General features: G+C 40.7%; 1 protein-coding gene across 2 annotated transcripts in view; it reads right to left on the minus strand.

The window, feature by feature from the left end:
* The window catches only part of LOC126354599 (myrosinase 1-like), a 148,301-nt gene that overhangs the window by 60,614 nt on the left and 66,616 nt on the right, over window positions 1–21,071 (minus strand). For both annotated transcript variants that reach the window (XM_050004354.1, XM_050004363.1), the window contains exons 4-5: window positions 16,170–16,304; window positions 15,942–16,064 (exon numbers count right to left, since the gene is read on the minus strand). In XM_050004354.1, coding sequence (XP_049860311.1) covers window positions 15,942–16,064; window positions 16,170–16,304 — 258 coding nt within the window. The remainder of the gene's footprint in view (window positions 1–15,941; window positions 16,065–16,169; window positions 16,305–21,071) is intronic.

A 21,071-nucleotide genomic window follows, 5' to 3' on the forward strand; every position in this document is an offset into this window, starting at 1 on the left:
TGTTCGGTTTGCATCTCTCGATCAATCACAGACCAGAACCTGTGACATCATGAAAACAACACTGTTTCATCACGTGAACTAATGAACACTGTGGACTGTTCCCCATATTCTAGTATAATTTACATGTAGGAATGTCAGCTTATAACTGCAGCTAATGAGTGGTCATTAAACGTAGTTATTACGCCAGTTTTAAACTCTGCAAATGGTTTATTTGTTCCTAATGTCGCAAAATGTCGAGATCACTTTCATACAACGTAACTTACGTTTTTTGAGCAGATCCTAACAGGAACGGAATTTTATATAAATATTTTTCGAGTATCCTTCGATTCACCACTTTCTGCAAGTACTGCAAAATGTGGCCAATTTCCATGCTGACACCTTGTATTTCCCAATAGTAACAGATTTTTCTACCTACTGCCTTTAAAGTAATTTGTAAGCCTTTTTTGCACATCTGCAATGGCTTCTTCTTTCTCCACTAGAAGTGTAAATTCTTTTTTTATAGGAACTATTTTCGCTAAACAGTCCAATTTGCGTTTTGTGAATTTTTCTCTCTTCCATTTCCAGTTTTCTTTCGTTTATACTTAACACAATAACAGCAGTTAAAGGAGTAATTTCTGTATTAGGCAAGGATTTTAAGTCTCTTCGGTACACTGACTTTTTTCTTAAGAGCTGTAGGATAACCTTATTCGTGAGGGCCAATCCTAATTCAGCAATATCTATATTTAACGGTACTGTGGAGAACAATGTCCTGATCTGAGAAAAATATGTTTTAGTATAACAGTATAGTATTCCTGTTGGAGACCGTGCTAACGATTTCTATATATTTTACAGGTAAATAAGTAAAATTATAGGCAGACAGAATATAATATATAACGGGCCTTGTTTGTATGGAAGGTTTACTTGTTCACCAGTCAACCAGTTTTGTACTTTTATAGAACGAGGTGAAAATGACAGTGTGACACTTAATTTGAGGGGCCACTGTTCCTTGCACCAAGCGGGGTACAAAGATCGAACCACAGTTGTTGCCATGTGTACCTAAACCTGCACGTTACACCAGTATTATAATAAAGTGAACCACATCTATTTTGTATGGGCATGGAACAAACCTTTACATACTTTTTTTATAAATAATGCAAGCAAATTTCGGTCTGTTTAAAGTGCTACTTATTTTTGATGCAGAGATTAAATATTAATCTGTGGTCACAGATTGAACTTTCCCGTTTGGGGAACGTTGTCCAAAGTCGTTACTACTCCTGAGACTCGTAGCGGTACAGCAAGCCTTTTACCTGCTGACTCTAATTCTTTTCCTCATAATCTGTCTTAGAAAATACAAGTAACAATATGAGATATTGAAATAACATTGTGGCAGTAATTTGAGGCTCCATAGTGTCTTGCACCAGAGTGGGTGCAATGACAGAATTACAGTCCTGTTTGGGTGCCACATGGGGGTACAGAAAACAAAGTATCCATCTCTCGTGGCTACAAATTACTTAGCTGTTCCGTTTTTAATGGCCCGTAAAATACTTGGCTGCTGTGTTTTGAAAAGCAAAATGCGTATATATATATATATATATATATATATATATATATATATATATATATATATATATATGTGTGTGTGTGTGTGTGTGTGTGTGTGTGTGTGTGTGTGTGTGTGTGTGGTAATATATCCACTCATTTTGAGTTCCTTTAGCATAAAACCAAAGCACATGAAATGAGTATGTGAGAGAGTTGCCTAACTTTGTAAATCCACATATGTGTTTGTACTGGATTGAATTGTTACAGAATAATGCATTAGGTGTTACATGATTCCTGATGTACACTTGCAGAGTTTTTTTTGGTCATGTGTCATCTGACTGATTTGATGACGCCCGCCACGAATTCCTTTCCTGTGCCAGTCGCTTCATCTCAGAGTAGCACGTGCAACCTACGTCCTCAATTATTCGCTGCATGTATTCCAATCTTTGTCTTCCTCTACAGTTTTTGCTCTCTACAGCTCCCTCTAGTACCATGGAAGTCATTCCCTAATGTGTTAACAGAATTTCTATCATCCTGTCCCTTCTCTTTATCAGTGTTTTCCTCATATTCCTTTCCTCTCCAATTTTGCGCAGAACCTCATCATCGCCTCTTTATCAGTCAACCTAATTTTCAACATTCGTCTGTAACACCACATCACAAATGCTTCGATTCTCTTCTGTTCCGGTTTTCTCCACAGTCCATGTTCCACTTCCATACAATGCTGTACTTCAGACATACAATCTCAGAAATTTCTTCCGCAAATTAAGGCCTATGTTTGATACTAGTAGACTTCTCTTGGCCAGGAGTGCCCTCTTTGCCAGTGTTAGTCTGCTTTTGATGTCCTCCTTGCTCCGTCCGTCATTGGTTATTTTGCTGCCTAGGTCGCAAAATTCCTTAACTTAATCTACGTCTTGATAATCAGTCCTAATGTTAAGTTTGTCGCTGTTCTCATTTCTGCTGCTTCTCATTACTTTCGTTTTTTTTTTAAATTTTCTCTGAGTCGATATTCTGTACTCATTAGATTGCTCATTCCATTCAGCTGATCACGTAATTCTTCTTCATTTTCACTCAGGATAACAGTGTAATCACATAATCGTATCATTGGTATCCTTTCACCTTGAATTTTAATTCCACTTCTGAACATTTCTTTTATTTCCATCATTGCTTCCTCGATGTACACATTGAATAGTAGGGGCGAAAGGCTACAGCCTTGTGTTACACCCTTTTTAATAGGAGCACTTTTATTCCCTCTTGGCTGTTGTACATATTGTATATGACCCGTTTCTCCCTATAGCTTACACCTACTTTTTTCGGAATGTCGAGCATCTTGCACCAATTTACACTGCCGAACGCTTTTTCCAGGTCGACAAATCTTATGAACGTGTCTGGATTTTTCTTTAGTCTTGTTTCTATTATTAGCCGTAACATCAGAATTGCCTCTCTCGTGCCTTTACTTTTCCTAAAGCCAAACTGATCGTCATCTAGCGCATCCTCAGTTTTGTTTTCCATTCTTCTGTGTATTATCCGTGTAAGCAACTAGGATACATGAGCTGTGAAGTTGATTGTGCGATATAATTCACCTACTTCTCAGCTCTTGTAGTCTTCGGAATTGTGTGGATGATATTCTTCCATAAGTCAGATGGTATGTCGCCAGACTCATACATTCTACACACCAACGTGAATAGCCGTTTTGTTGCCATTTCCCCCAGTGATATTAGAAATTCTGATGGAATGTTATCTATCCCTTCTGCCTTATTTGACCGTAAGTCCTCCAAAGCTCTTTTAAATTCTGATTCTAATACTTGATCCCATATCTCTTCTAAATCGACTCCTGTTTCTTCTGGTATCACCTCAGACACAACTTCCCCCTTATAGAGCCTTTCTATGTATTCTTTCACCTAGCCGCTCTCTCGTCTGCATTTAAAAGTGGAATTTCCGTTGCACACTTAATGTTACCACCCTTGATGTCAATGTTATCGAAGGTTGTTTGACTTTCCTATTTGCTGAGTCTTTCCTTCCAACAATCATTTCTTTTTTGATTTCTTCAAATTTTTCATGCAGCCATTTCATCTTAGCCGCCCTGCACTTTCTATTTATTTCACTCCTTAGCGAATTGTATTTCCGTATTCCTGAATTTCCATGAACATTTCTGTATTTCCTACTTTCATCGATCAACTGAAGTTTTCTTCTGTTTCCCATGGTTTCTTCGCAGTTACCTTCTTTGTTTTATAGCTATGTTTTTCTTTCCAATGTCTGTGATTGCCGTTTTTAGAGACGTCCAATCATCCTCAACTGTGCTGCCTACTGAACTATTCCTTATGGTTGTATCTATAGCCTTAGAGAACTTCAAGCGTGTAACGTCATTCCTTAGTACTTATGTATCCCACTTCTTTTCGTATTGATTCATCCTGATCAATGTTTCAAACTTCAGCTTACTCTTCATCACTACTACACTGTGATCTGAGTCTATATATGCTTCTTGGTACTCCTTACCTCTAGGGTACTCTGATTTCTGAATCTCTGTCTGACCATGATGTAATCTAACTGAAATCTTCCCGTATCGCCCGGTCTTTTGCAAGTATACTGTTCCTCTTATGATTCTTGATCAGAATATTCGCTATTGCTTGCTGAAATTTATTATACAACTCAGTCATTCTCCCCTTTCATTCCTTGTCCCAAGGCCATATTCTCCTGTAACCTTTTCTTTTACCCCTTCTCCTACAACTGTTGTCCAATCTCCCTTTACGACCGAATTACCCTTTCAATATTCTCATATACTTTTTCTATCTCTTCAGCCTGCGACGTAGGCATGTGTACCTAAACTATCTTCGCCGGTATTGGTTTGTTGTCGATTCTCATTAAAAACAACTGTCACTGAACTGTCCACAGTAACACACTTTTTGCCCTACCTTTCTATTAATAGCGAATCCTACACCGTTATACCATTTTCTGCTGCTTTTGCTATTACTGTAGACTCATCCGACTAGAAATCCGTGTCTTCTTTCCGCTCCACTTCACTTCACTGACCCCTACTATACCTAGATTGAGCCTTTGCAGTTCCCTTTTCAGATTTTCTAGTTTCCCTAATACATTCAAACATCTGACATTCAACGCCCCGACTAATAGAAAATTATTCTTTCGTTGATTATTCAATTTTTTTTTCATGGTCACCTCCGTCTTGGCAGTCTTCTTCTGGAGATCCGAATGGGGACTATTCCGGACTTTTTTGCCAATGCAGATATCACCATGACACTTTTTCAATAACAGGCCACATGTCCTGTGGATACACGTTACGTGTCTTTAATGCAGTAGTTTCCATTGCCTTCTGCATCCTCATGCCGTTGATCATTGCTGATCCTTCCGCGTTTAGGGGCAGTTTCCCAACCCTAGGACAAGCGAGTGCTCTGAACCTGTAACGCCGGAAATGCATATCCTCTTATTTCCATCTATTGTACTATAAGTTTTTTCCTTATTTTGTTACCTGAGGATATGATATTTCTGTGTATTTATGCATTGTAATTGTTTTACTATTTGTACATATGTCGATGTATAATTGGTTTGTTTTGTAAATATTATTTGTATTTTTACGCTGGGTCTTGCCTAGGGAAGACTATGCTATCGCACGATTACATCGGTAGGTGGAGAACCAAAGTTTTTAGGATCTTTCTTTGGTAGTGCTAACTCTGCCGCTGGCAGAAGGGGTCTGGCTGGAGTAGTGCAGTGGAGCATGTGTGTTGTGGGACGCTCCCGCGAGTTGCCGCGCTTTCGGGGTTTAGCAACATTTAATTGCGCTTGACTTGCTATGATAGTTTCTAACACGGTGTCGCGGACGGGAAGCATTAACTGGTGCACATCAAGAGCCCGTTCCGCCTGGTGACAGTGTCGAGAAGAAGGCGCGCCAGCATCCAGCTTCTGCAACAGCGACGGCCGACAATGAGTGACTGTCGCTACCTCCTCGACCGACGACTTCAAACCTTCAATCAACCAACAAGGAAGACTGGAAGCACATAAAGTTTTAGAAAATTACAGCAACTTAGCATGAACCTTTGTTGCTCATTGTCCCAATTGCATTACCAAGCAGGGTCCCTTCCTTTTCCGAAATGAACCCGAGTGTCGTTGAAATTCAGACGCCAGCTTTAAAGTAATATCCTTCCATTTCACTGCTTTAATTTCAAAGTTCAGTTAAGATATTCATAGCTGGCTACAATATTTAGATTACACAAGCACAGATTAAGAGTGCGAGTTTTGTTAGCATATTTTAGCTTACCTGTGACTGCAGCTCAGCTTGGTACGTACTAAATGTTACTATTGTTAATTGCCCAGAATCATTTAATTCAAGTTCAAAGTTAAATCTCTTATTTCTAAATTGCGTAGATTCAAGTAGCTTTTGAAATGATTGTTGAGGTAGCCCAAGACTTATTTTATTGAATTTCGTAGTGCTCCAGAAACACATCTCACTATTAATTTCAGTCACTAAATTAACTTTCAGTTTTCCGGTTTTATTAATTCTTTCGCTAAATTAAGTCAGAGTGTAGCGAAATTTATTACTTCTGATAAACTTTCAGTTTTCACACAACACGTGCCTACCTTCAGTTGCCACGCTTTTAGTGCTAATTATATGTGCAATAACTTTTCTTTTTCAGTTATTGTAGTAGTTGTCCATAGGACTGGCGACCGTAATTTTCCTCAAATCTCAAATATCTAATTAACGCCAATTAATTGTTAACGTGACGACCGCACATTTACTTTCTTTATTAATTTTACCCTTTTCTCAAAATTAATTTCCACCCATTTCATTTACATTTTTCCTTTCATTTAGATGTAACCCTTTCCTCCCTCTTTACCGACAGATTAACTTCGGTGTCGATTGGTTTTCCCAAAATTCCATTAGGTACAGGCGGTTTAATTTTTAACTCTCATTAAGGTCGATAAGTGAGGGGGAGGTTACAAACCTCTGTTCACTCCTCCACTCCCTTTGACAAGGCCGTTGGCAGAGTGAGGGTGACTTCTTATGTCCGAAGTCTGCCTCCGCCAATGCTGGTTATTAATCAAATTTTTAATGCTGACGGGTTTAGAACTCGGGATCGATGACGTTTTAATTACTAATCAAAGACGCTACGTCTAGACCACAGGCAGAGATGTAGTGACCTGTTACTAGATGATGTTTTACACAGTAATGTACGTCTAATAATAGTGCATTCCTACATAGTGATCAAAAGAAAATTCTATTCGCAATCTGTACTTTCGCCCTAATACTTACGTCTATTATCGTAAGTGGTGATATGATGACTAATATGTTCGTTGGACTGATTGTATTTGTGTAGTGCATTCTGATACACTCAATCTAGGCAGTATGATAGGATCTCTGCTCTTAGCAATACTTTAATGACTTGGCATGTAAAACCAATAATTCTAGCGGCTGTTTGAGTATAATTAGGCGTTTGGAGGGAGGCATCACCATTAATAGATTCACACTAACGAAAATACACCAGGCTACTACACCGTGGTCATTATGAACTTCTTGGACAAGCCCGACATTTCATCCCAATCTATGAAGGACATCATCAAGGGAGGTTGTTAGTTTCTATACAAGTCTAATTTACAACCCTGATCGCTACTCAGCAGTAGCGAACCAGAGTGTGAATCAACCCTCCATAGAAACTACTACAACCCTAAAGATGTTCTTTGTAAATGGGAACGAAATGCATTTCTCCAGTACATTCATTCGATGACGAAATTAGAGAACAAGCTCACAATTTGATTTGTTTTCAAAGGAAAATTCTCGGCATTTGCATTGAACGATTTAGGAAAACCCCTGAATACCTAAACCTTAATGGGTGGATTGGGCATGAGCTGCCAAGTCCATTGCCTCAGCCCTACCGCAACTAGCTTGGATCAGCATCCTTGTTGCCTACCGACCCTCACTGATTTGATCCAAGAAGGTGATAGAGAGAGATCTCATCGGAAGATAATGAATGGGTGCAGCTCTGATTTCCAGATCCGTACTCTGTATTCGCATTATAACTGGTCCCACATTCCTTCTCTCATATTTTCACAATCCCCTTTACACATCAGTCGCCTCATTACCAATAGTGCCGTCGTTTACCACTTTAGACCAGAATTGAACCCTCTCAACGCCGCGCTGAATCACACCGTAGCGTGAACCTACAATGAGCATCTGATTCAATACTGTAAAAGTACTCCCATTCTGCAAAGCGAATCTATTTCTGAAACAATGTCTCATCTTACCTTGGGTAGGAGTAACGTTTTAACTATCACCTTGAAAAAACGAAGTTACGTAAGTTTTGTATGTTTGTTTGAAAAACATGTCTGCAGTTCTGGAACACACTGAAATCCCCAAGTCACAACCCCGTATCATGACTTTAGCGGCATACTGCATAACTGTAGCATCGGACTGTAGACATCTACCAGCAAACAGACAAAAATTTAATCACGTAACTCTTTCATCGAGGTGATAATTGAAATTATCATTTTCCTTCTTAAAGTCACCTCCTCTACGTAACACCTACAAGCTATTCCACCCCTCCCCCCCCCCCCCACTCCTATAAATGCAAATGCTTATATAACGTGTTCAAATAACTTACGGGGATGCTGCCAGACAAACGCAGATATTTCGGCAAGTGCAGACCATGTCATTTTCAAGCTATATTAATTATTATAAGCAGAGTTCTCATGAGGCTACAAACGTGAAGCCGACTACCGCCAATTTAATATGTTGGACATTAGCATTTGTTTTGGTAAAAAAACGCCAGCTTGCACCATTTACAGGTGTACTAGTCGTTTTAATTTTAGTGCAAAGAAATTATATTTTATTCACAAGTGTTGTGTACATAGTTCCGCGTAGTCAGCGCGCACACAACTTTCCCACTAGATCGCGCCCCGCTAAGCACAACAGCGCAGGCGAAGCGCTCGTCCGTCTCCGCACTACGAGATGGCGCTACCATAGAGACGGACCAAATTTTGCTACCGCCGATCCACGTATTAATATGTAACGCAGCCAATGAGATTGCTGCTAACGTAGAACCTTTTCTCCTCGTGGATCACAATCGCGCAGTGATACATGAATGTGCGAGATATTATAACGAGTGTACAGACCTCCGATTGGTGAGTCTGCATCAGTCTGTAACAGTCTGCATCAGTCTGTACCAGTCTCCATTTGTCTGTACCAATCTGTATGATTTCTCCATTTGTCTGTACCAGTCTATAGTCATGTTTCAGTCTGCACCCAATAAAATTACGATATTCCTGTACATAGCCATGAAGATTAATGTATAGACACATTTGTCAAGTATCAGAGATATATGGGAAAATAAGATAAACGTACCAATACCAAAGGAACTTCAGAGTGTCAATTGTAAATAGCATCCAGAACCAAGTTAAGTAATTTTTATGCTTGTTATTATTTAATAAATGTGTGTGAAAATTAATCAAGCTGTTTAAAGTTGGTTACTGTCAATCTGCTACTCTAAGCGTGCAAGTGACATTTCTATCGTCTGGCCTAACGGCAGTAGATAAACACGCCACGATAAGACCACGAGACATATTTCTGACACTCGCCTACTTCGTTAGAGTGATAATCAAATAATCCTATGGTGTGTGTACTGAAGGTCTTACAGTACGCACACCACAACAACTGGATTCGTTCATGCGATATTTTCTTATACATACGCATTATAAGAAAAAAAGAAAGAAAAGATGCGCCACGAAGGAATTATCCGATTGGGATGGGACGGAAATCGATAGACGTGGTGATGTACATGCACAGATAAACAAATGGTTACAGTTTCAGAAAAAATTGGATGATTCACTCAAGAGAAAGAGCTTCGCAAATCTAGCGAGTCAATAACATGTTGGTCCATCTCTGCTCCTTATGAAAACAGTTTTCTGGCTTGGCAATGATTGATACAGTTGTTGGATGTCCTCCGGAATGTATCGTGCCAAATTCTGCCAATTCAGGGCGTTAGATCGATCAAATTCCTAGCTGGTTGGAGGGTTCTTCGATAATGTTCCGTGCGTTATCAACAGCGGAGAGATCGGCGACCTTTCCGTGTATGGAGGGGCATTATCTTGGTACAGTGCCATGAAAGGCCATAAAAGGCGGCATAGAATATCCTCGACGTTCCAATACGCTGTAAGGATGTTGTGGATGACAACCAAAGGTGTTATGTTGTGAAATGGAGTGACAACCCAGACAACACTACTGGTTCTTGAGTCGTAGGGTGAACGAATTCGGGTTGGTATCCCACGCTGTCTGGGGCGTATCAAGACACGTCTTCGATTGTCATCGGGACTCAGTTAGAAGCGGGGCTCATCACTGAACACCATTTGACTTCCGTCAATGACATTCCAGGCCGAAGACGTGTCTGGAGACGTCCCAAAACAGGTGGGAAATCAACCTGTCTGTTGCCCTCCATACGACCTGACAATTGTAATGATCTTGGGTGCCATATCTTTTCATAGCAGGACCTCTTTGGCTGTCATTCACAGGACTCTTACAGCACAGCGGTACGTCGACGATATTCTGCGCCCAGTTTATTGATTTTCACGGCAAGTTATCCTGGGCGTGCGTTTCACTAAGATGATGCGCGCTCGCACACGGCGAAAGTTTCTACTGGGTTTCTTAGTGCCAATTCAGCCAATTCTGCCAATTCAGGGCGTTAGATCGATCAAATTCCTAGCTGGTTGGAGGGTTCTTCGATAATGTTCCGTGCGTTATCAACAGCGGAGAGATCGGCGACCTTTCCGTGTATGGAGGGGCATTATCTTGGTACAGTGCCATGAAAGGCCATAAAAGGCGGCATAGAATATCCTCGACGTTCCAATACGCTGTAAGGATGTTGTGGATGACAACCAAAGGTGTTATGTTGTGAAATGGAGTGACAACCCAGACAACACTACTGGTTCTTGAGTCGTAGGGTGGACGAATTCGGGTTGGTATCCCACGCTGTCTGGGGCGTATCAAGACACGTCTTCGATTGTCATCGGGACTCAGTTAGAAGCGGGGCTCATCACTGAACACCATTTGACTTCCGTCAATGACATTCCAGGCCGAAGACGTGTCTGGAGACGTCCCAAAACAGGTGGGAAATCAACCTGTCTGTTGCCCTCCATACGACCTGACAACTGTAATGATCTTGGGTGCCATATCTTTTCATAGCAGGACCTCTTTGGCTGTCATTCACAGGACTCTTACAGCACAGCGGTACGTCGACGATATTCTGAGCCCAGTTTATTGATTTTCACGGCAAGTTATCCTGGGCGTGCGTTTCACTAAGATGATGCCCGCTCGCACACGGCGAAAGTTTCTACTGGGTTTCTTAGTGCTTGCCAAATCCTACCCTGGCCAGCAAGGTCGGCGGATCTCTCTCCAATTGAGAACAGTTGGAGCATTGTGGGCAGGACCCTGCAACCAACTAGGATTTTGACGATCAAACGCGCCAATTGGAGAGAATTTGGCAGGGTACCCCTAGGGAGGATATTTAACAGCTCTGTCAGGCAATGCCAACCCGAATAACTGCTTGCGTAAGGACCAGAGGTCAACCAACACTTAACTGACATGGTCAATTTGTGAAGCTCTTTCTCTTGAATGAATCATCCAGTTTTTCTGTAAATGTAATCGTTTGCTTGACTTTATACACTAAAGTGCCAACGAAACTGGTATAGGCATCCGCATTCAAATAGAGAGATATGTAAACAGACAGAATGCTGCGGTCGGCAAGGCCTATATAAGACGACAAGCGTCTGGCGCAGTTGTTAGATCGGTTGCTGCTGCTGTAATGGCAGGTTATCAAGATTTAAGTGAATCTGAGCGTGCTGTTATAGTAGGCGCACGAGCGATGGGACACCGCATCTCTGAGGTAACGATGAAGTGGTGATTTTCCCTTACGACGATTTCACGAGCGTACCGTGAATATCAGGAATCCGGAAAACATCAAATCTCCGACATTGCTGCTGCTGAATAAAGATCCTGCAAGAACAGGACCAATGACGACTGAAGAGAATCGTTCAACGTGACAGAAGTTCAGTACTTCCGAAAATTGCTGCACATTTCAATGTTGGGCCATCAACAAGTGTCAGCGTGCGAATCATTCAACGAAACATAATCGATATGGGCTTTCAGAGCCGAAGGCCCATTCATGTCATGTACCCTCGATGACTGCACGACACAAAGCTTTACGCCTCGCCTGGGCCTGTCAACACCGACATTGGACGATTGGTGATGGGAAACTTGTTGCCTGGCGGACGAGTCTCGTTACAAATTGTAGCGAGCGGATGGAAGTGTGCGGGTTTGGAGACAACCTCATGAATCCATGGACCCTGCATGTCAGCAGGCACGGACCCTACATGTCAGCAGGGGACTGTTCAAGCTAGTGGAGGCTCTGTAATGGTGTGGGGCGTGTGCAGTTGGAGTGATGTGGAACCCCTGGTACGTCTAGTTACGACTCTGACAGGTAACACGTTCATAATCATCTTGTCTGATTACCCGCACCCAATCATGTCCATTGTGCATTCTGACGGACGCGGGCAATTTCAGCAGGACAATGCGACACCCCACATATCCAGAATTGCTACCGAGTGGCTTCAGGAACAGTCTTCTGAGTTTAAACACTTCCGCTGCCCACCAAACTCCCCAGACGTGAACATTATTGAGCATATCTGGAATGTCTAGCAACGTCCTCTTCAGAAGAGATATCGACCCCTCGTACTGTTACGGGTTTATGGATAGCCCTGCAGGATTCATGGTGTCAGTTCCCTCCAACAGTTCTTCCAACATGAGTCGGGTCCATACTACGTCGAGTTGCAGCACTTCTGCGTGCTCGCGAGGCACTACAAGATATTAGGCAGGCGTACCGGTTTCTTTGCTCTTCAGTGTCACATCTAACGATTTATATCCCGTTGGGTAATTCCTTCGTGGTGCGTCTTTTTTGGCTCTTAGAGTATATATAAATTTTAACTACTGTAGTTTCTTTTGTAATTTTGCTTTAGATTTCCTATCAGTACAACACAGAGCGCTTTGGCTGAACACTGTGAGAATGAAGTATTGCAAACCGTCCAGACACAGCAAAACATGTTCTCAATATTTCTGGGAAGAGGGCGCAGACGGAACTCCAGTGCCGTTATTTTGTATTAAAGAAAATGCTGGATTACGAAAGTAGCTTCATGATTATTCGAATGAGTAAAAAAGAAAAACTTACGTTAACGAGGTAAAATGCGTTATATTAATCCATCAAATATGCGTTTAGGACCAGAAAAACGTCTAAAAATGCCTTTGTAATATTTGCAATTTAAAACAACTGTTGGGTGGACACGACAGAAACTATGAACAAGAAGCAACTGCTAATGTTTAGGGGTTACTAAAATGGCTGCGCCGGCTTCAAAGCAATGAACAATGTAACTCTGTGCCGTCACCTCCCATTACTAAACCTTCATGTTATTAATAACCACCGGGAGAGGTAGCGTTAACTCAGCCCCACTGTGTATGCTATCTTTCTACATACGCTCTGCATGTTGTGGTTTGCACGGTGTCGTGTCTTTTATGCCTTAAAAATAACATGGTGTTCACCCCTCGACATATGTGCGGTTGTAAAGACGTCAATATACTTCACTCCCGTATGCTTTATGAACAAGTTTCACTTAATGTAACGTACTCCTATGTTAGTAACTTTCAACACTGGGTGCATGAACGCAGCACTACGTATCTCTTTGCTGTGATTTGTTTTTCAGTACATACACCAGTAGTCAGTTAATCTCTGATTTGAGAAACGACATGATTAGCCGCCAAGAGCTGCAACTAAAACTTTGCTGTTCATCCGGTTTCGGTCCATTGGAGATCACCATGTATCATGAAATATTTACTACAGCTTACAAGGTAACGTAAAATTAGTAGCGTGAAATAGTATAAAGTCCATGACTCGTCAGTGTTGTCAAATAGCAGTACGAATTTACATCTTTTAAACACTGACATGTCTCTGCCATAACTTTGTTATTACACTACGCCTTACGCGTCTCGATATTAGGTCATTTCCAAAGTAAAACCATGAAAATCATTACTATGAGTCAGCAGGAAGTTATCGAAATGTTCAACACTCCTTCATCACAAGCAAGTGCAGTTGGCCACTTGGACAAGTTTCTAAGCATAGTAACGACTTTAACCATTTACCTTTGGAATAATAAATTTGTGGCCAAGACATCTCAGAGTTCTAAGTACGTCCAATGGCCGCTTTGTCTCACACTGCCTTATGAAAATTATAGCTGATAAATTACATCGTCAATAGTAAATATGTACCAGACACAACCGTCTTCCTGTTATATTAACAGTCGGCTTACAATGTTAAGAGACGAGGCACCTGAAGCACATTACATACTGTCAATCTCGGTAGTAGATGACCACTTCAAATCCCTTTTCGGCTCTCTTTCGGAATCGATTAGCGTATTTCCCAACTGATTAATCCTAGGCTTAGGAAGACACGGTCCTTGTAATTTAACCGTTTGGGAAGTGGGGGTATTCCACTGCCAAGCTCGCTCGTCCCTGTTTTCAGATACTCAGGTTTCTTTACAATGCGCAGATTTCCAGCATCGCACATTCCGATTCGTAGGAAGTCTACTGTATGTGTCTTCCTACTAGGCAGTCTCCACCTGGACCTCCGAACAGGTACTGCTTCCCCTCCAGAATTCTTTGCGGAAGAAGTGATCATAGGGATATTATATTACAAAACAGCATGTACTGTGGCTATACTGTGTGTGTCTTTAATACAGTAGTTTCCATTGCTTTATTCAACGTAATCGCTGATTCTTTCTCCTCTAGGTACAGTTTACCACACTAAGGTCTAGTGGATGCCTGGAATCCCCAGCTACTCCTCTTCCTGTTTTGGCAAGAGCGTTGACATAATAGTAATGACTCCTTACATGAGAAATCTTCAATTGCCATAGCTGATGACATTTATTCTAAATCTAGGCTGTGGCTAGGGTCTAACCGAGAACCCTAGAATTTGGATTGCCAAGCTGCTAACCCGCGACCGAACTGACCTCTCCTCTGATCCTAACACACCCAGTCGATGAAACAAACACAGCCAGAATCTTTCCTATTATCTCACCACTCTCTTCACTCATCAGACAAAACCCTTATCCAACTGCCACCTCATCACCAAGTTCTCAATAACTTCCCGTTTTCATTTTCCTTCACACAATCCAACGTAATTCTGCTATTTATACGGGTCTGATCATCAAACGCTATCGACCACTTCCTTTAGGACCAATGAATTACAACGTCGTCATCCTCTGAGGTGTAGCAAAACCAACTTCTGCACTCCCACAGACATTCGTTTTCTCATAAGACTATCAGTTTTAATAAAAGAAAGCTCAACTTTTATCAGTTTCTTATGTTTTAATTTTCAATTTCATTGTATCTCAAAACTGTGCTTAGCGACTGACAAGATGTCTCAAAATAAAAGACAATAACTAAATCAGTTAAAAATCGGCAACTGTCGAGGATTACTCGATGTCCTAGCTAACGGAAATTTCACTTGGCAAAGCTGGAAGCTCAAGGCGGAGAGAAAATGCTTTCTTAAATGGCGTTACGAGTTTTATTTCCTTCACATAATTTTTATGATTCAAATGCGGCCGACGTTAAATTACGACGTGTTGAGTTTCTCTCGAAATTATATATGGGTTCACTGGAGTTTATTTTCAGTTACGTGAAGCTCATTATAACTGTTTATTTCAGTTGGTGGTATACCAAATAAAACGTTTCTTGACACTAGATGGAAATGGACTCATGTAACGACTAAGTAGTTTGATGAGATTATCAGTTTTCGCGGTAAATTTTAAATGTGACTTCAACTTCAGTTCACTATACATTGCACAACCAAATGTTTTCAGTTATAAATCGTTAACGAAGAAATCAGCAGTTCTTATTCCCGAAATTAATTTTTTGAGCTATTTGGAAGACTTTTTATTTCCTTTGAATGGTCTGAAGTTTTACTATTTCTAGTACTACCTCTTTTACAGTACATTATAGATTTCTTGTTTGTTTCCCTTGTTTTCTGTTGCAGGACATTTATTGCGTCTTCTCAATGGAGAACAAGTTCTTATTCGGTCACTGAAAGTTTTTTGTGTTCAACGAACAATGGATAATACTGCTCTTAGTGTAACGATTACTATTCAACATTTCTCCCAGTGTTCTTATCTAAAATCTAGAACATGACTAGAAGCAGCAACTGTAGAACGCAGTATTCCTGAGGAAAAGATTAAAAACAACCAAATAAGTTGCAATAGTAAAACATTTTATTAAAATCACTTGAACGTCGAAAACTAGATCAAACTATTGGAACTGATTTGGCTGTTTCTCACCTTTTCTGACAAAGATTCATTTATTTGTTTAGAAACCTGAGGATTATTCTCACCAGATCTCCGAACTGTGAAAAAAGTACTCTTGCATAGTCCTCAAAAAAGTCTGCCATAAGAGGGTTCGTCCAACCTCCTATCTCTTGAAGTGGTTGCGGAAGATCCCAGTGAAACATTGTTACCTGTTTGTTAGCAACGTCAATAGCACATAAATCAATCGAAAGTCACAAAACGAAATTTTCACGGTTTTATACGATTCTGCAGTATGTATAAATACTCTGACTTACCATAGGCTGGATCCCATTATCTAAGAGTTCTGTCATCATACTCCTATAGTAATCAATTCCTTTCTCGTTCACGTTACTGGCGGTTCCATCAGGTAAAATACGTGCCCAGCTTATGGAGAAACGATAGAAATCCATCTGGAACAGTTTCAGGAACTTATTTTTGAACATTCTCATCAAGACACCTTGACAACTTCAGGTTAAAAGAGTAGAGGTACGACAAACTACTGGACTCAGCAAAATCAACTAACGATGAATGCGTGCGATTGGGAAATTGTAAAGGAACACGGTAAATTTCGAAATACCAATTTACGCTCTGAGCCTTGTAATCACTTACACTAAACAAAATACTATTATACATTTTAGAGGATGAGAGTTAAGCCTAATATTGTAATAATTTAAACAATGCTGATACCATTAACATTTAATTTTATCAATAATTTTGATCAATTATGACAGTAAACCTAAGACTACTCAAAACTACCAGGAAATTTAACTTCATTCACTGAAGATACAGGGCGAATCACCTAAAACTTTCACCACAAATATTGTGGAAATGGAAAGAGCTATTGATGCGCGGTTTTGCACAGAATAGATTGGTAGTCAGGGGCTCGTATTCCTCACCAATAAACAAATTGTAATAATACTTAGAAATAGTATTTGTTTTGGAAATATAGACTTTTTTCAATGGAAGAATGCTTATTAACATTAGGAAACTAAAAGTAGAGTAAATTAGGATGTCAGTGGTGTTTGTTGTAGGATTCTGGTGAGAGTCGTTTACGAGATATCATGTTTTGAAACGTTCCCGCACCGACACTTGTTTGTGCCATTCAGCATGCGTAGTTGCTATGTACGATGTTGTTACGTTTTCTTACGTGTGCTTGGGTGTTACTTAGGTGCACTGCGACTTGGTGGTCAGTTAGCGTGCGACAATCCAAGCAGTACGTCCTGAGTGGACGATGGGATTTGCCAATGCAGAAAAAGTCGACATGTTCATTGTGTACGGATAGTGTAGGAAGACTGCAGAACTTTCTTGTACGGTGTATGTTGTAAGGTATTCCAACAGACGTCAACCATCTCGGCGATTAGTTATCAACCTCTTCAGTTAGTTACGTCAAAGTGCTAGTGTAATACCTAGACAAGGTATCAGAAGGAAACGAGTAACAACAAAAGATAGGGACGTTAACGTTCTAGCTGCTGTTGCAGTTGATCCGCACGTTAGATCCCGCGCAATTGCACGACGATGTCACAGGTGTCAGGCAAGTGCCCTACGCATTCTCTATCGACATAGGTTCCATCCCTTTCATATCTGTCTCCACCAAGAGCTACATGGAAACGATTATGGGAATCGTGTTAACTTCTGTACATGGGTATACGACAGGATACTCTAGATGTATCATGTATCTTGTTTAGTGATGAAGCCACATTTCCCAATCATGACCAGGTAAACAGCCGAAAAATGCACTATTGGTTTGTTGACGATCTCCGTTGCCTTCGTCAAGTGGCATATCAGCATCGAAATGGTTCAAATGGCTCTAAGCACTATGGAACTTAACATCTGAGGTCGTCAGTCCCTTAGACTTAGAACTACTTAAACCTAACTAACCTAAGGACATCACAAACATCCATGCCCGAGGCAGGATTCGAACCTGCGACCGTAGCAGTCGCGCGGTTCCGGACTGAAACGCCTAGAACCGTTCGGCCTCAGCGGCCGGCTGAAAGCTCAGCATCCATGGAGTGCAAACGTGTGGCGTGCGATAGTGAATCATCAGCTCATAGGCACATTTTTCATAGACGGAACACTGAACGAGCACAAGCATCGCAGCTTCCTAACTGATCATCTTCCAGGGGCGCTATAAGACCCTCCTATGCTGACTAGGAGGAAGCTTTGGTATCAACATGAAAGCTGTCCAGCCTATAGTGCACGAAGAACTACAGCATGCCTTCACGAATTAAGTTTCATTAATTATTATTAATTTCCACTTTGGCGCTGTCAGTGTCAATGTCATCATTTACTACTGTATTTTAAACGTAAGTTGAAGTACTGTAGTACAGTCAGATTAATCTTTAGAGTTGTCATCCAATTTAAACTGTGTATTCTGATGATGCTCTTGGTCATTTGAAAAGCGCAACCGGTCAGTAAAAAATCCAAAGTGCGACTTGTGGCTGTTTTCGAAATCTTTTTTTTAACAGTCGTTCTCCCTGAATGGTGAGTCTTTAAGAACTGTTTCCAAATCCTTATATTGGACGCAGAGGACTTGTACCTTGGCCGGCTTGTTCCCGCATATGACGCATGTAGACTTTTTTGTGGTGAAAACTGAAAGACACTGTCTACAAGAGCATACCAATGATGTGCAACGACGTATTGCTGCATCCTGCTCGGACGTCTCCCATGAATTTTCCAGAGAGACAAAGGCTATAGAGCGAGGCAATAGTCGTCCCATACCAGACTGGAAACGTGTATTGGCGCTGCTGGTGGTCATTTTGAACAGAACTAGTGATGGTCAGTGCCTCGTTGCTCGTCAGAATCCACATAACTGGTGTATGTACTTGTGCTGTTCTCTACTGTGTGCTCCCACAGTTATTGTACAAGTGCTGGTGTTGACGCTTTCCTAAATACGGTATCTCTTGAACGACTCGCACTAGAATCGTACTACAAACACTACTGGCATTCTAATTTACCCTGCTTTTAGTCTGTTAATGTCAGTGCGCGTTGTTCCATTTAAAAAGTGTGTATTTGCAAAAATTATATATTCTAAGTATTATTACAATCTGTTTACTGGCTAACAATACGAACCCCTGACTACCAATACATTCTGTGGAAACCGCACATAACAGCATTTTCCATTTCTGCAATATCTACGGTGCAAGTCTTAGGTGGTTCACCCTGCATATTCGCAAAAGGTATGTGCGGATTTGATAACATTCATCACGACTTTTGTTTTGGAAGATATGCAGTGGAGAAGCATCTATTTTTGACGAATTCTTGTTTCTCCAGTTTTACTTTAATGCATTACTTTTATCGTTCTTGGCGATTGTTTAACAAAATGAAAGCGATCACTTAATGTAGCTTATATAAACATGCAATCAAGAACAGCAGTAATCAAGCAACAGAGTTAAACAGTCACTGGACATACACTTCAATGTATAGTAATGGACTAAAATATGCGTAAAAAGTAACTGGTAGCGTTTAATCGAACGTTTCACCGACTCAAGAATTAAAGTTATTCAGCTGATGCAATTAGAGCGAACTTATTTTTATCACTGATTCTTGGTAGAATATACGTTCCAGTTGGAAGGCTATACGGCGTTAATGTGATAACTGAATGAGACTTTCATAAAGAAATATTTGCTGCTTTCTTTCGTAGTTTTGAGCTCCCATATTAATCAGAAGCGTTTCACGAGAATAATTAGGTTCCAAAGAATTCCGTGTCTCTGTGCATCTGAATTTATCCGTACTATTTTATGACAAGATATGGAACACACTCGCCAGTGTCCGTCGGGAAAATCTACTCTTTGTGGAGCTATGATTATTATACCGAAAGAATTTCCATATTTGCAGATAAAATTTTTAAAAATATTATCGTGGTTTATTGCTTAGTTCCTCGTTAATGCTAATTTTTCTATAAAGTAATTGAGAAAAAAAGTGCAGGAGATAGAAACAACGTAATAGTTGATAGAAAATATGTTCTTAATTTCGTAACATGACGGGACCTCAACGCGAACAAGAATGCCCATCGCGACATATCTCTATGTTCCAGGGACATGTATGACTACAAAAGTAGTTCGATTACATAGTGTAGAGCCAGTTTGACCTCATCAAGACTGCTTTGTCTATGAGGAAATTTCACTGTTGACTGAGCCCACTAATGGAGTGAGTTTTAATTTTTATATGTTGTGGAGGATTTTACAGTAAGGGCAGAAAACTTAAATTGCGTGTCATTTTGGATGTCGTGGTTCGATAGGCCAATAATTGTGACAGATCGATACGAGACAGACAGTAGCTAGTAAACATGGGACACGTTGCCCGGTAAGTGCGTTCACCAATCCAGTCATGAAACAACAGTAGGTGAATGCTGATTTTGCAGACAAAACAACCTTCAGAGACATGTCTAATTTTCGCCGTATGACCACGTTAATTGAGGTATATGGGGCGCAGAAAAACTACGAATGGGTGACGAGTAAAAAAGGCGTCAAACGAGAAATCTTTTGATGTGTGTCGTGGTATGGAGGAAATATGTGACCATTTCACGTTGAAGTGAAGGTAGGTAATGCATTAACGGTAAATGGCGAACGTTGTCGTAACATGGTAACCCAGTTCTCTGTGTCTCTATTAGAAGACATGGTCATTGCCGACGTGCAGTTTGATGACACGTGGTTTCAGCAGGACGGTGCTGCTTGCCATGCCACCCATTAAACACAGACTGTCTTGCACGTGTCTTACCTTGGTCACGCCATCTTCCTTTTTGGTGACGGGAATTGGCCGCCATGATCTTGCACTTTAACACCTTTGCGCATTCTTATGTGAGTACTTCTGGAGTCTCAGGTTTACGCGAGAAAACACACTAACACTCCTGCATTAAAGACTGAAACTGATTGCTGTATCAACGTAATACCATCACATTTATGCAAAACCGTTACTGAACATTTCGCCAGAAGTATACGCATGTCCCACCGAAACTGTGGGGATTATTTACCGTATGTGTTGTTCCATACATGATTTCCAAATGTCTACATTACAAATCAGTAAATAATTCAATGCTTTGCTACAGAAGACGATGTTTCTTTTAAAATTCAAATCTTATGCTCCTGTTGTGACACCCGTCATTTATCTAATTTTTATGAAGCAACTAAACGTGTCTCTAGAAGTGGATGTAGCACAATGGATCACTTGCAAATTGTCGT

This window comes from Schistocerca gregaria, chromosome 1, assembly GCF_023897955.1.
Source record: "Schistocerca gregaria isolate iqSchGreg1 chromosome 1, iqSchGreg1.2, whole genome shotgun sequence".
NCBI lineage: Eukaryota > Metazoa > Arthropoda > Insecta > Orthoptera > Acrididae > Schistocerca > Schistocerca gregaria.